Source organism: Talpa occidentalis, unplaced genomic scaffold (assembly GCF_014898055.3).
Source record: "Talpa occidentalis isolate TD23 unplaced genomic scaffold, MPIMG_talOcc4v2.1 talOcc4.14, whole genome shotgun sequence".
NCBI classification, from domain to species: domain Eukaryota; kingdom Metazoa; phylum Chordata; class Mammalia; order Eulipotyphla; family Talpidae; genus Talpa; species Talpa occidentalis.
Genome location: NW_023601433.1, coordinates 21,337,389 through 21,354,471, shown reverse-complemented (window position 1 = coordinate 21,354,471; position 17,083 = coordinate 21,337,389). Strand labels below are relative to the sequence as shown.

At 36.2% G+C, this 17,083-nt stretch overlaps 1 protein-coding gene across 14 annotated transcripts in view; it reads right to left on the bottom strand.

Annotated features, from left to right (window-relative positions):
• Nucleotides 1–17,083, bottom strand: part of DNAH14 (dynein axonemal heavy chain 14) — a 276,008-nt gene that overhangs the window by 72,749 nt on the left and 186,176 nt on the right. For 11 of the 14 annotated variants that reach the window (XM_054694831.1, XM_054694834.1, XM_054694835.1 and 8 more), the window contains 7 exons: nucleotides 15,295–15,489; nucleotides 14,330–14,488; nucleotides 12,836–13,027; nucleotides 11,596–11,777; nucleotides 10,039–10,147; nucleotides 4,800–4,925; nucleotides 963–1,057 (listed from right to left, as the gene is read on the bottom strand). In XM_054694831.1, coding sequence (XP_054550806.1) covers nucleotides 963–1,057; nucleotides 4,800–4,925; nucleotides 10,039–10,147; nucleotides 11,596–11,777; nucleotides 12,836–13,027; nucleotides 14,330–14,488; nucleotides 15,295–15,489 — 1,058 coding nt within the window. The remainder of the gene's footprint in view (nucleotides 1–962; nucleotides 1,058–4,799; nucleotides 4,926–10,038; nucleotides 10,148–11,595; nucleotides 11,778–12,835; nucleotides 13,028–14,329; nucleotides 14,489–15,294; nucleotides 15,490–17,083) is intronic. The other 3 variants (XM_054694839.1, XM_054694841.1, XM_054694842.1) reach the window with 3 other exon arrangements.

The following is a 17,083-nucleotide window of genomic DNA, read 5'->3' as shown; positions in this document are numbered from 1 at the left end:
TGGATGACTGAGGGTGCCGTGGTGGCGGGTGAGCTGTGGTGACATTCATGTGAGGAGGTGTGACACTATCGCTTACCGTGCTGCAAACAATGTTACCACAATAATAAGATAAATGGGAAGAAAAATCCTTTTTTGCCATTTTCTGTTCTTATCCCCAGAGTTAATAATGTTTATACCTATTATAATAGATTAGCTTCACATTTTCTGCATCTTAATTAAAACGCTATTTCCTATAAGTAAGAGGAAATAATACATTCTAAGGTGTGCTAGGCAAATTCTGATTATTTGTGAAATTGGAGAGTCCAAGTTAAAAATGATCCCATCCTAATATTCAAATCAAAACTATCAGGTTCAGATCTTTGTACCTTAAAGTATTTCATTTCTTATATTCTCTTGTGAATTTCTCTTTAATGGATTACCACGACACTGAAGATGTTTGTGTTTGAGAAAGAACATAGGGGAAGTGCTTTATTAACTTTTTTTCGGCAATGGCCAGCATTACAGTATCACATGTAGTATCCATATTTTTACAGAATCACAAATATTCTGTCCTAAACTGGTAGTGCCATAAATATTGTCTTCATATTTTCAAAAATGCAGGTCAGGTGTTTATATAACCACCATGGCTTTTGTCTCTAGTCTATAGAACACATTGTTTTACCTATTATAAGATGCACATTTTCACATCCTTGAGATGAGGACTCAGTTTATAATCAATGGCACATCATACAGGGTACTTGACAGTATTTTATTCTTTCTTAAGAGAATATTGACTACTGATACACCTTAAAGTGGATGGCATCATTAAATTGATGAGTATATAACACATGTAAAGAAAAATGTAAAGTAACCAAGATGGGTAAAAATAATTTAATGGAATACAGAGTTAGTAACTTTTACCATGAATTTGTGCTTTTTTCTGAGACTTTCCAACTCAAAAGAAATATAGGTAAATTCCTCACCTTAATTCAGCAATATAAGCTTTATCCAGGCCATTTAGAGCCGCAGTTGCCTTTTCTATAGCTGAGAGTACACTTCTTAGTTCATTAGCAGTTTTCTGCAATAGAGTTATAAACCCACCAACACATACAAATGAGTTCAGTTGCATACTTAAAATGTTTATACTGTGAACTTGGAAAATATCATTTAACATTTTATGATGCACATGAGTTTTGTACCACGCATTGCTTATGAATATACATGTATACTTACACTGTTGGCTATATGTGGCACAATCCTAAATGTAGTATGTTACCCAAACTCTGATGAGAATCAAGAACACAGAGTCGCTTCTGCCTTCTATTAATAGTGCCCCTTTGATGAGTCATCTAGTTAAAGGTGGAATTACTTTCAAGCGAAGGAAGCTTAAGTTTCAGAGGCCCTTACTTGCATGGGACCCTCCCAAGACCCTGAACAGAGTTCTACTAACATGTTTTTGGGTCATTTGTTTTTATTAGATTTTCAAAAGTGAGACCTTTTAACTGCAATCAGTTAAGACCAATTTCCTTGTACACTTTGATTTGAGGTGATAGGTTTCCTATCATGTCAAGTGGTCCTAGAATGGCTGTGGACATTTTGGGGACCTGCCAAAGGAACTGAGTTGGGAATTCTAAATATTTGCTCACAGTCACCCCTCAATCAAGTTATTGCAAGATAGCTCAAATAGTAATGACTCTCTAGAGATGCTGCCAGTGTCTACTGTTCCAACTTCCTCAGTCATGTGATATTAAAGTGCAGAGTGGGAGATCATATTGTAGTAAAAACTGATACCAGAGTAGAAAGAACTCCATCTCTTGTATAGTGGAGTAGAAAGAGTTTGCAATGTATGGACCCAGAATCTAGTCTGTGGAAAATCCTTCCATTTATTAGGTATGTCAAATTGTCAGGAGAGATGAGGGACTAAGTCTTCTCTTCAACACTTACTCAAGATGGAAGTTTCCTCCTTCATGAGCATATTTGATAATGCAGCAAAAACTGTTCTAACTCTACCATACATTTTCCCTCTTTTGATGGCAACTGTGCAAAAAGGATTAATCAGAATCCCTAGATTGGCAATGATTATCGCAATTCAAAAGGATGTTTTGGAGTGTCTCAACGAAGTAAGAAATGATAGATTCCTTAGATAGATACATGTGAAAGATGCCTTACTTTATCATTTTAATTTTTTTAATAATTTTAATTTTATTTACAATCAAATGAAGACAAAATTTATGAAATATTATGTAAAAGTGATTGAGTATTTATAAAAATAGAGATTATTCTAATGTTGAGGAACAAAATATAATGCAAAATTTCAGAATACAATGAAAGTAGTAGTTTATTAAAAAGAGAAATAAATTTAGGATAGAAGAATGAGCTGACTCTTGGCCTGTTCAATAATCCAGTTAATGAAGAAGAATGTATCATATGGTCACATTGGAAAAATTCAAATTTCTGGCTGAGTTCGCAAGAAATATTTACATGAATGAAAATATAAATACCAGGGCCTCCCTGGTGGTGCAAGGGGTTAAGCACCGCACTATGAAGCAATCCATAGCCTCTGCAGCACAAGTTCGATCCCTGGCAGGCCAGGGAGCAACCCACATGGCGAGGCAGACCTCTTCTATCTCTCCCACTGCTCCCCTCAGCAGTGTATTTCAGTCAGTCAGCCTGTTCTGTTCCCCACTCTGTCTCTGGTGAATCCTCTCACCCCCCTCATCTCTGGCCTGTACCTCAGCTCTTGTATGCAAAAATAAATAAATCTTAAAAAAAGAAAAATTAAACACCAGAAAACACCTCTATAATTTAGTCATTGCTAGAAAACTGGTTAACAAATTCTCTCAATTCAAACAATATTTAAAATTAATAATTGCACAAGAAATCTTGAAATGTCCATGCTGCTTATACCAAATGCAATAGCAATACCAAAAATGTACATGATATTATCAATGACAATTTATGCTGAATGAAACTTATCTAAATTATCAAAAATGAAAAAACATTTTAATCAACTAAGCCAAATATTCTATAAGAAATAGTACAAAATCATTACAATATGAAGTGATGATGGAGTATATGCAAAAAAATGTATGAAAAGAGCATTATGGGGTACGTAAATCCATTAATTGCTAAATGTTATTTAAAAGTGTTTCATTTGATTTCTTTACTTCTTCTAAATAAATATTTACTTTCATGTCTAATTGGGAGAACTAGCAATTTTATATTCTTTAAAATAAAATACAGGCATCAAAATTATTGAAGCTTAGGTCCTCTGAGGCTTGAATTTGTCTCTCAAGTCAGATTATCCCTCCAGGCATGGCAAAACAAAATGAAACAAAATCCACTAATTCTTACATATCCATTTTATATTGACCTACTACTCAGTGGCACTCATATTCAATGTATTGATTAACAGCGGCATTTTCACCTGGTGTTGCAGGCTGTAGCTCACTCATGTGGCATCTTGAGGAAAGAGGGGACATTCCACAACTGTGAGGGTTGGCAGTGGGGGCTTCCCCATTTCCTCAGGCTCAACACCCTAGGAAGCACTGCAACTTACTTGTGTGTGGTATAGGGATTTACCTACTGTGTTATCTAGTGAAGTAATTTAGCCCTTAACACATGGAGGAGTAGCTTAAGGCTTTTGAAAGAAACCTTAGATTTGAAAGAAACCTTATACTACTAAAGGAAGTTTGAGTGAGAAAAAGGCAGGCTGAGACTCCTCTTATTGCTGGTCAAAACAATGATGATGTGGGCCTCCCTGCTGGCATAAGGGGTTAAGACGCAATCTGTGAAGCTATTCGCAGCCACTGCAGCATGAGTTCAATCCCTGCCCAGGGAGATACCCACATGGTGCAGCAGACCTCTCCTGACTCACCTGCTGCTCCCCTCAGCAATGTATTTCAGTCAGTCTGCCTGTTCTATTCCCCACTCTGTCTCTCATGAATCCTTTCACCCCCCACACCTCTGGCCTGCACCCCAGTTCTTGTATGCATAAATAAATCAATTTAAAAAAACAACAATGAAAATCTAATCAAATCAGCCAAAACTTTTGAAATACCAAGAGAACTATTTGTAATATGTAGTCATATTCATTATTGTCCATTATTGTTCGAGTATAGCTATTTATAGTTCTTTGGAGTTTAGCAAATGACAGTAGCTCATGTATATAATTTATAAATAATTTTTATAAAATGATATAAATTCACACATATTGGGAATATCCATATATGCATTAATATATTTTTAATCAAGTTGCTTGATTCAAGCTCTGCACAGGCAGGACACATGAAATGCCAGCCTGTACCGTCTCTTGGCAGGAGCAGCTTATCCCACCAGGGCAAAGGTTTGGAAATTGGCTAAACCAGACCCATTTCCTGTTGAGATTCTGGCTGAAGAGTATGGAGGGGAACTGGCCAGTGTAAAAGAGAGGATTATTCAGTATAAGAGAAATAACACTCACAAGATAGACCCTAAGGTGCCTCACCTATAGATGTTCCTGTCAAAGGCCTCAAGTAATTTTGATCTGGCTTGAATGAGTTTCTGTTCAGTGCAACCAGGAGAATTGTCCTGTCTGTCTCTTCCTTGTATTGTAAGTTCCTCACAGATGGGGATCAGGTATCTCTGTATCCCCTATTAAATATAATAGTGTCTTGCATGTAGTAAGCACTCAATATATGTTCATTTGGATAAAAAAGGAAAAGTATTCAAAGTTGGGGCACAATATATTTAAGAGCAGTCAGCCTGACCTTTAAATTTTAGGTTTAGGGAATAATTTTTCAAATCTCCAAATTATTTTTATTAATCGTATTATAATTTACCTGAGCATAATCTTCTACAATTCTTATTGCTTCTGCCATAATATCTTCATCCTGTTTAACAAGCATCTGAACTTGCTCAAATACTTGTGAATCTTTCTGTAGTTTTTCCATTAGGATTTCCTTTTCCTAGTGAGACAATTTTTCTCAGAATGAATTATGTGATATGATATCTTTGTTTAAAGAGAAATTCAAATATTTCATTCCATTAAAAAATGTGTCAAAATCAGCTTGAAATATATTTGTTTATATTTGTTAGCAGACTAATAAATATGGCAACAATAAATATCATTTCATGTAATACACATAAAAAAGTTGATTAAGTAATGAATTTTTTATTTTTTATTTTTTATTTTTTATTTTTTTATTTTTTAAGGTAATGATTTTTATAATACTCTGCAGACTGTAAGTTACCATAGCACATTTCAGACAGGTTTAACTGATAAATATGGAATTTTTCTACATGAGTACCTACAGTTAGCTATTATCACATTTAACATACCTATTATCACATTTAATTATTAAAATATGATGTCATTACTATTTTGCTATTGATGTTAATGTTTTTCGCATTATATAGGTAAGAAAAACTAAGTACACAGCTACATGATAATAAAGCCACATTTGTCAAATAGCAGAGCCTTTGTTTTTCAAACACTGCTCTATATTAAGTTATAAAATCTGGGCCTCTCAACCAAGAATACTCTATCCTGCAAAGCTCTCCTTCCTCTATGAAGAAAGAATAAGGACCTTCCCAGAAACAGAAACTCTAGAATTTCATTACAACTAAACCCCCACTCCAAAAAATACTACAAGGAGTCCTGAAGCCAGAAACTCAGAAGGAAAAATACCAACAAAAGAAGGCCAAAAAAAAAAAGTTATTAAAAGAATAAATAAATAAAATCAAAGGAAAGACAAACACAATGGCAAATACAGATGCTAACATATCAATATTAACTCTAAATGTAAATGGACTAAACTCTTCAATAAAAAGACACAGAGTCACAGGCTGGATTAAGAAACAAAACCCAACCTTTTGCTGTCTCCAGGAAACACATTTAGCTACAAAAGATAAAAACAGACACAAAGTTAAAGGAGGGAAAACAATCCTACAAGCAAAAGGACCAAAAAAGAAAGCAGCAATACTTATATCAGATAAAAAATATTTCAAACTCAAAAAGATAAAGAGACCCCAACAGTCACTACATTATGATCAAGGGACAATACTTCAAGAAGAAATAACACTCATTAACATATATTCACCAAACGAAGGAGCACCAAAATATATCAGACAATTACTGTCATGTCTGAAAACAGACATCAGAGAAAACACCTACGTAGTGGGAGAATTCAACACACCACTATCAACAATGGATAGATCAACGAGACAAAAAATAAGTAAAGATACTAAAGATCTAAAGAAGGATCTAGAGCGCTTGGGCTTAACAGACATCTATAGACAACTAATCCCCCCAAAAAATGGAGTACACATTTTTCTCAAGTGTACACGGATCATTCTCCAGGATCGATCACATATTGGGACACAAGACAAACATCAACAGATACACCAAGATCGAAATCATACCAATCATCTTTTCTGACCATGAAGGCATTCAAACTAGAAATAAACCATAAAAAGAAGGTAAGAAAATCTCCTACCTCATGGAGATTGAAAACCACACTTCTGGAAGATCACTGGACTAACGAAGAGATCAAAGGAGAAATTAAAAAATTATTTGAATTGAATGAGAAGGAGGACACCAATTTCCTAAATGTATGGGATGCAGCAAAAGCAGTAATAAGAGGAAAATATATAGCAAAAGAGTCTCACATCAAGAAACAAGAAAGAACTCAAAGAAACAACCTAATCTCGAAGCTCAAAGATCTGGAAAAAGAACAACAAAAAAACCCCAAAACCAGTAGAAGAAAAGAAATAATAAAAACCAAAGCAGAAATAAATGAAATTGAAACTAAAAAAAACAATCCAAAAGATCAATGAAACCAAGAGCTGGTTCTTCAAAAAAATCAATAAAATAGACAAACCCCTAGCCAGGCTCACAAAGGAAAAAAGGGAGAAAGCACAAATGAACAGGATCATAAATGAAAGAGGAGAAATCACAACGGACACAGCAGAAATCAAAAGAATAATCAGTAACTACTACGAACAGTTACATGCAAACAAGTTCAACAATCTAGAGGAGATGGACAAATTCATACAACTCTACAATCACCCAAAGCTAGATAAAGAAGAAATAGAAAACCTAAACAGACCAATTACAAGCAGCGAAATTGCAATGGTAATCAAAAACCTCCCCAAAAACAAAAGCCCAGGACCTGATGGATTTACAAATGAATTCTACCAAACATTCAGAGATGAATTAGTGCCCATCCTTCACAAACTCTTCCAAAAAATTGAGAAGGAAGGGATAATACCAAACACATTCTATGAAGCCAACATTACACTAATACCAAAACCAAACAAGGACAACACAAAAAAGGAAAACTATAGGCCAATCTCCCTAATGAACACTGATGCAAAAATCCTCAGTAAAATTTTAGCTATCAGAATCCAACAATGTATCCATAAGATAATTCACCACGACCAAGTAGGATTCATGCCAGGGACACAAGGATGGTTCAACATCCGAAAAGCAATCAATGTTATCCAACACATCAACAAAACGAAATATAAAAACCATATGATAATACCAATAGATGCCGAGAAAGCTTTCGACAAAGTGCAACACTCATTCATGATAAAAGCCCTTGAAATTCTTGGGATACAAGGTACATACCTCAACATCATAAAGGCCATATATGACAAGCCAACAGCCAGTATCATTCTCAATGGTGACAAGCTGAAAGCATTTCCATTAAGATCTGGAACAAGACAAGGATGTCCACTCTCACCACTGCTTTTCAATATAATACTGGAAGTCCTAGCCAGAGCAATAAGACAAGAGAAAGACATACAAGGAATCCAAATAGGAAAAGAAGAAGTCAAACTATCACTATTTGCAGATGATATGATAATATACATAGAGAACCCCAAAAACTCCACAGAAAAACGAATTCAACTCATCATCAGTTCAGTAAAGTGGCAGGATACAAAATCAACACACAAAAGTCAGTAGCCTTCCTATACACAAACAATACATCTGAAGAAGAAGAAATCAAAAAAACCATCCCTTTTATTATTAAAACAAAAAAAAATCAAATACTTGGGAATAAATCTAACAAAGAGTTAAAGGACCTATACAAAGAAAACTATAAAACACTGTTAAAAGAAATAGAAGAAGACACAAAGAAATGGAAAGACATCCCCTGCTCATGGATTGGAAGAATAAACATTATTAAAATGGCCATCCTCCCAAAAGCAATATACAGATTCAATGCTATTCCAATCAAAATTTCAATGTCATTCTTCAAAGAAATACAATTATTGATGAAATTCATATGGAATCACCAAAAACCCCAAATAGCCAAAGCTCTCCCGAAAAAAAAAAAAAGAAGGGAATGGAGGCATCACATTCCCAGACTTCAAACTCTACTACAAAGCCATAATCATCAAAACTGCATGGTATTGAACAAGAACAGACACACAGACCAATGTAATCGAATAGAAAAATCCAGAAATAAACCCACAGATTTATGGTCAACTAATCTTTGACAAAGGAGCAAAAACTATGCATTGGAGCAAAGAAAGTTTGTTCAATAAATGGTGCTGGGAAAACTGGGTCGCTACATGCAAAAGAATGAAGCTTGACCACTACCTCACCTCATACACAAAAATCAAATTAAAATGGATTAAAGAATTAGACATAAGACCTGAAACCATAAAATACATAGAAGGAAATAGAGGCGAAATACTACATGATATGCACATCAAAGACATCTTTACAGACACATCACCCAAAGCAGTGATAGTGAAGGCAAAGATAAACAGCTGGGACTATATTAAAGAGCTTCTGCACAGCAAAAGAGACAATAACAAAAACAAAGAGAAACCCCACCGACTGGGAGAACATTTTTGCACACAACACTAATTATAAAGGACTGATCACAAAAATCTGCAAATAGCTGATGAGACTCAACAACAACAAAGAAAATAATCCTGCCAAAAAATGGGCAGAAGAGCTAAAAAGAAACTTCTCTGAAGAGGAAATGTAAATGGCCAACAGGCATATGAAAAAATGTTCAACATCACTTGTCATCAGGGAAATGCAAATCAAAACTACCATGAGATACCATCTTACACCAATGAGAATGGCACATATTAAAATAACTAGCAACAACAAATGTTGGCGAGGATGTGGAGAAAAAGGAACTCTCCTGCACTGTTGGTGGGAGTGCAAACTGGTCCAACCATTATGGAGAGCTGTGTGGAGATTTCTGGACCTACTAATCATAGAGCTTCCATATGATCCAGCAATTCCACTCCTAGGTATTTACCCAAAGGACACAGAAACATTAATTCCAAAGAGCACCTTCACCCCTATGTTTATAGCAGCACTGTTTACAATAGCTAAGCTTTGGAAACAACCCCAATGCCCAAAAATAGATGACTGGATCAAGAAGATGTGGTACATATACACCATGAAATATTACTCAGCATTCAAAAAAGATAAACACATGCAATTTGCAGCAACATGGATGGCACTGGAAGGGATCATGCTGAGCGAAATAAGCCAGGAAGAAAAAGAAATATACCGGATGGTCTCACTCATAGCAGGAATCTAGAAAACTTAAATAAGGGACCAGGAAAATGAATAACTATAAGAAAGTGAAAATCAAAATCAACAAAAAACTATAAACCAGAGACACTCTATGGCAGGTAGGGTTGGAGAGGGGAGGGTTAGGGGTCAAAATAAGGGGGTTGCAATTGTATGGGGAATATAAAAATAAAATTTATTTAAAAATAAATAAATTAATTTAAAAAAAAATCTGGACCTCCCTGGTGGTGTAGGGGGTTAAGTCTCAGCACCACCATGCTATTGTGCTGCAGCCTGAGTTGATCCCTGTCCAGGAAGCCAATCCACAAATGGCGCAGCAGTCTGAGGTCTGTCTTGCCTGCTCCTCTCCTCAACAGTGTATTTCAATAGATCTGCCTGTTCTGCTCCCCACTCTGTCTGTGGTGACTCCTCCCACCTTCTATACCTCTGGCCTATACCCCAGTTCTTCTATGCATAAATAAATCTTTTAAAAAAGTTATAAAATCTTTAAAAGAGATTTCAAAACATACCTTTATGTTTTGTTCTATTTGAGGACCAACAATCAAGAGCTCCTGCTGCATATCTGTAATAAGCGTGGCTGCTTCTAGAATCTTGGATAGACCCAGGTAAAAATGGTCCCTGAATGGAAAAATAGCACTAAGGTATAAGATATAACAAAATATTAGCCAATACAGTTCATCAACACTTAAAAAGAATTATACTTTACAGCTTAATGAGGATTGTTCCAGGGATGCAAGATGGGTTTAATATTTAAAGGTCAATCATTTTTTTAAATAGAGCTTTTTTTTTGGATCAGTTTAGGTTCACAGCAAATTGAGAAAACACAGACTCACATATAACCCCTGCCCTCACGCAGGCAAAGCCTTTCCAACCAAGTGCACATTTGTTACAATGGATTGGGGTCAAAATGGGGGGGGTTGAAATTGTATGGGGAATATAAAAATAAAATTTATTATTAAAAAAAAATTGATGACCCTACATTAACACATTGTTATTACCCAAAGTTTCCATATTTTATTTTTGATGTAATCCTTACTTGTCACACACAAACTAGTCTAAATGTTTTAGCCTGAGTTATAATGAAAAACGCCATTACCCTGGACTGCCTGCTGGAAGTTTGGGGCAGATTAAGTGCAATTGCCAACGCATCTTGATGACATTGTTAATGGGTGAGCTCCAGAGAAAGAGCCTGGCTGTGGTCTATGCTCCAAGTGGGAGTCATAGCCAGGGTCACTCTCATGCAGTGGGGCCTGAGAAAAACAGAATGGGATTTGGTTAAAGCCCCTACCCATGCAATTAACTGGGGTATCAGACAGAGCATCCGCTTTTTCTTCGTTGATATATGACAGGTTGAATGAAGGCATTGCAGGGTGATGGCTCCACCACGGTGCCCTGGAAACCCTCCAGATCTCCAGGTAGGTCACGCAGGGGAGACTTAACAGCAACTCACCTAAGTCCTCACAGAGCACTCTGTGAGCCTCCTAGAACATGAGCAGGAGGGATGCTTGTGAGCAGATGTTACACTTTCTGTCCTTCTGAGAGGCTGGCAAGAGACCATTTCTCAGTGTTTGCTGGTTCAGACTTGGTATGAGGTCTGGTGCCACAAATTTCCCCCTTACCTTTCCACATGCGCTGGGAGCTGTAAAGTCACCAAGCTGCTGCAAGACTTGGGCTCCCCAGCAACAGGGTGTGCCACTCTGTGTTCATGGTTTCTTTTATTTTGGTATTTTCCCATGGGGCATGGGGGTGGCGGGGAGGGCCTCCTTGGATACTCTCGTTTTCATTGTCAATGAAAGTAATAAACTGTGAACCCGAAAGAGCTCATTTGTTCTTTATTTGCTCAATCTGACAGCCTTCTTTCCACAGACAGAGGCTTTGTTCACAGGGGAGTTATTCACCTCCCCTCTTTTAAGGTCTTCCACAGCTTTTCTGTCCCCTCCCCCACCACACACCCCACCAAAAAAGTGAATTTGGGATCATTATTTTGTATTTGTGTCTCTCTTTTTTACAAATAAAAGTGTGTGCATGCACACACACATATTCCTGATTTGGTCTCTAGGTCTTACCTTTTCGTTTGCATTTCCTTTTCTCGTGACCTCAAAATCCGTGCAAATGTTTCCATGAATTGCAAGTAGCTACTGGGAGTAATATAATAATACCTCCTAGTTTGTTTAGAGAATTTTGTGCTCAAGTCTTTTACACTTTTATGAATTTGGACACATGTTGAGGCAAGTTTTTCTTTTAAGTTCTGAAAAATAATTATTTTTAAGAATTCAGAGAAAGCAATCCAAATGTACACGAAAAATTAAAAATTGAACACAGAATAACTAAAAATAGTTGATCATTTTTGAGATGTGGAGATGTAGGTCTGGATAAATGAGACCAAGAACAATTTTGGGGATGGTGATAGGATTGATAATGGTTGACAGGCCAGACTCATCTTCTAGCCTTTATCCTCATTTCCACCAAAGTCATCCAAGGACTTAGGGAACCAGTGTCAATGGCCAAGAGTTATGGTGTTTTCTTCAATCTTCCTTTCTTGAAGGTGGGTTACCAAGGTACTCAACTTCCTTCAAAAAGCTAGAGTAGAAAGAATTTCCCCTTTGCTTAGCTCCAGGGTGAATTATAACTGAGACATATCCTAGTGCTGGTTACCCTTCTCCAGTCCAGAAAGCCTAGCCAGTTTGGGCTAGGCTTTTAATCCAACAGCACTTTCTTCCTGGCTCCTCCCTGTTGCTACCTTCTTGGCCTTTGCATTCCTTGACTACTTGGGCAAGTAAGGATGCAAGCCCCTTTCTAGGTCATATACTGAAATTCAAGACTCAATGCATTCGATTCTTCTGCAGTTGAGTCTCTCTGGAATAGATTCTAATTTACTGTGGTCTAAGTTCTGAGCTAATTTTTGTATGTGGCGTATGCTTTCATTTTTTTGTGGCAGTCAAGCCAAAGAAGTCTACGAGGACTTCACAGATTGCAGTATCCTTAACATAGGATTTGGAGTGAAAAAGGGAGGTTATTCACCATGGAGTCAGAATAGTTGCTGTTTCCCATAGAGGCAGAATAGTAAAGAGACCCAGGCAAAGAGGAATCTAAACATTTTTGACATCAGGAGAATTAGATGGCAAAGGGGATGGGGAAATGATAAAAGTCAAGACAAACAATGACCTATTTTATGATTTTGTCTAGACTTGTCTACATTTTTCTGTCCAGGAATTTTTTTTTTTTTTCAGAGAGGTGATACTGTCAGATTCTGTTAAAAGATTGAAACTGTCAGTTGCATTAGATTTTAAAAGATATTTTATTTACCTCTCTGGACTCTAAATCCACATTTTCCTGTAAGAAAGAGTTAGCTACATGAAAGAGAGCTTCTTCTGGCCATTTTTCATACCAATCAATTGTGCAGGAGCTAATCAAGGAAGGATACACTCGACAATTATGGCGGAAATTAGGTTCTGTAGGGCTCATGGTCATAAAAATATGAAGATTTCTATGTACTCTCTGAAAATTAATGAAGATAAAAGATGGTAAAATATAATCCATTATGTTGAAAATATTGTTTCATTCTTTCTTTAAGAAAGACTAGATATTGATCAACTTTTTCTTTGAGTTCCTGCCATAACCAGATTCTTTTTAAGGGAAACCACAAGTCCCACACAATACTAACAGGAAAAGCAACCAGGTTCTGCTCTATGTAATCCCATTCCATCCTCTTGACTTAAAATGATTCCATAGTAAGCAAAACTGGTACCAGGAACAAGCTGACCTGTTGAACTTCCCCATGAACATTTTGGTTTGCACAATCTTATGTATCTGTTTACCAAGTCATTGATTAGTCATCATGCAATAAAGATACAGAAAACTTAGTTCACTGGTCTAGTACACATCTCTCATCAATCTGGTCCTTTCACAGTTACCCTACTGCTACATTTATTCTGAATACCACCTGTTCTACTAGGCTGATTTCTTTCTGACCCTAGACCTCTTGACAATTACAGAGCCATTCAGAGGGATAAAAGAATTCCTGTATCTTGCTTTTCCAGAGTTGTAACTCAAATGACTGTAATTATAACTTCACTGGCTAGGAAAGAATCTTAGAGTAAGAAATAGTCAGGATCTTCTTTCTCTTGTCATTGCCTTTATCTGTTATATTTTATTTTATTTTTTATTTAAATTTTATTTTTATATTCCCCATATAATTACAACCCCCTTATTTTCACCCTAAGCCCTCCTTTCCCCGCCCCCCACCCAACATAGAGTGTCTCTGGTTCATAGTTGTTTGTTGATTTTGATATTTTCTTTCTTATGGATAGTCAGGCCTAAGACCCTTGTTAATCTTTGGCCTGCCTAAGTATATAATGTGCCTGTGCATAGGGATTACAGTCATTATTTTAGCTTCAAATACCCATTTAAAGGGCCTCCCTCCCTGGTGGTGCAAGGGGTTAAGACGCAACCTATGAAGCTGTCCACAGCCACTGCAGTAAGATTTCAATCCCCGGGCAGGGAGCTACCCACATGCATAGCAGACCTCTCCTGACTCACCAGCTGCTCCCCTCAGCAGCGCATTCCAGTCAATCTGCCTGTTCTGTTCCCCACTCTGCCTCTGGTGAATCCTCTTAAGCCCCTGCACCTCTGGTCTGTACCCCAGTTCTTGTACATATAAATAAATGAATCTTAAAAAAAAATTTTAAAGATCAAAAAACAATTTATCCAACTTGAAAAGCATGTGCAGAATTATAAACTTAGTCTTCTTTTAACTTAACCTGATGATTTGTTAAAATAAAGCCACGCAAAAAAGTGTACCTTTTTGAAGAATAAAAGTAAAGATTGTTTATTATCAGTATAACCAGACTGTTGAGCAACAGATCTAATCTTCAGTGCAATAGAGTCCAGCTCCTCATTTTCAAACAAGTCAATTTTTCCCAAATTGAGAATTCTATTCAAATCTTCCAAAAATGGTTCCTTAGGTGAAACATATATTAAATCAGTAGTGAGTAAATTATTCAAATAGCCTACTCTATATAGACCAAATTGAGAAAGCAATAGTGTTTAGGAGAACTATGGTTGATTAAAAAAATTCTTTTAATTTAAGCTCACTGAAAACATTTTTTGTTGAGTCAAAATAAGCTTCATCCATATATATGTTTATTCAAACATTAGAGAAACATGTATTTGGTAGTGCCCCCTTGAATTTTCAAGACATAAAATGCAACTGGAGATGATATTCCTGATTATGTTTGGGCAATGGAAGAATACCACTTATGCAAAATAAAAGAAACAATTGGGTGATTAACATTTTTTTCTTGTATGAATGACAAGTATGTCATGAGGAATGTCCTAAACTGGTGAAATTAAAGAAGGATAAAGGAAAGAAACACAAACCTCAACTTTGTAAGAACACACTATAGATTACATAGCCAGACAGTTGAGGCAGGTGATAGCATTTTTTTTAAATGCAGTTTTTTTAAACACAGTTCAGATGTAGGAAGGGTGAACTCAGCTACATAAATTGTTTCCCACATGTCCGTTAAAATGAAAATTATAAAATAGAAAACGTTTTTGTTGTAATGCTTATGCAAAACTGTCGACAGCATGATCACAAGCATACAAACTCTACTGTCGCCACTGGGTGAGGAAGGAGAATGATGAAAAGAAAGGATGTGATACTCAATATGACTATCGATAAATATTTTCATTTCAAACATAAAACTTTGAAGTTCTACTTAAATATCAAACCTTAGCAAATACTATAAAGAAAAAGTACTGACCTGAGCTATGCTTAAAGTAATTATCAAAACAGTTGGGCTTCCTTCAATTCCTGCATGAATAAACACCTTTTTAAATTTTTCTTTAAATTCTATGTAGGCAGATCTGTGAGATAGAGACAGTCGGTATAGTTTGTTATCGGCCAAATAACCAGCCAGGGTGGCACAAGTTTCCTTTCCACATCCATCTACTCCAATCTTTTGAAGAAAAAAAGTCCAAACATGATTCCAAAATATGCCCTGGGAGTTTTTCTAGTTATATGTGCTAGAAATTTAGACAGTTAAATACCTTAAACTATTTTTTATTACTTTTGGGGGAGATACATTAAAATATTAAAGTACTTTATCAAATTTTTATAAGGCACTCATATGCATTCAAAATTTCCATCTTTTCTCATCGTAGCCTCTTGAAAGGTACCCAATATCTTCACTGGAAAAAATTTAATAATCTGGAAAGTTAGCACAGATAGCCTTAAGAATCATCCTTATGACATTGTCAATATTTGATTCTTCATTTTTAAGAATTTAAATAGATCTTTTCCTATTTATTTTGAGCAATAAGCAACAAGTGTTCTTTGGTAATAATGACAAAGTATTACCTTTTTTTTAGATTTATTTATTGATTTATACAAGCACTGGGTATAATCAGAAGCGTGGGAGGGTAAGAGAATTCACCAGAGCCAGAGTGGGGAACAGAACAGGCAGACTGATGAAATGCACTGCTGAGGGGAGCAGCAGGCACGGCAGGAGAGGTCTGTGCACCATGTGGGACCCTCACCGGTGGCTGGGGATCAAACCAGTGCTGCAGAGGCTGTGGGCAGCTTCGCAGCCCAGAGCTCAACCGCTGCACCACCAGGGGAGGCCCGACAAAGTATTACTTTTATAACAGCTTTACTGAGGTACAATTACAGACTACATCTATTTTAAGTGTACAATTCAGTGATTTTTAATAAATTTATAGAGTGCTACAATAAGTGTTACAATAATTGCTACAATCTATTTTTATTGATTTTTTTTCTTTAACAGAAATTTTAATCTGTACTAATTTACATTGGTTTACAATATTATATACATTTCAGTAGTACAATTCACACTTTACTTGTGTATACCTCAGTGTACCCACGACTATAGGAAAAGGGAGGTGGGAGGTGGGGGTCAATTTGATAATGGTGAATAGAACAGTCCATTTTTAGAACATTTCCATCACCCCCCAAAATCCTTCAAGACTGTTTGCTGTTGATTTTCATTCCAACTCCCACTCCAATGAAATGAATGATATGCTTTCTGTCTCTATGGATTTGTCTTACTTTGAAATTTCCTATAAAAGGACTCACACAACATGAAGACTTTTTTTGTCTGACTTTTTCTCATTTAGCACGATGTTTTTGAGGTTCTTTTATATGGTAGTATATACCAACAGTTCTTTCCTTTTCATTGTTGAATATTCTATTATACAAAGTTTACTATATATTGTATTATATGGATACACCACATTTTGTTTCTGCATTTGCCTAATGCTATGAACATTTGTGTACAAATCTTTAAGTGAACATTTGTGTCACTTTATCTTGGGTAGATATGTAGGGATGGAATTGTTTGGTTGTAAATCTATGTTATACTTTATATGAAGTGGCCAAACTGTTTCCTAAAGTAATTGTATTATTTTATATTCTTACCAGCAATATTTGCAAGTGCCAGTTATCTACAACCTTGTCATACTTGCTACTGAACATCTTTAAAGTGATAAGTCATTCAAGTGGGTATGTGGTGGTATTTCAGCGTGGTTTTAACT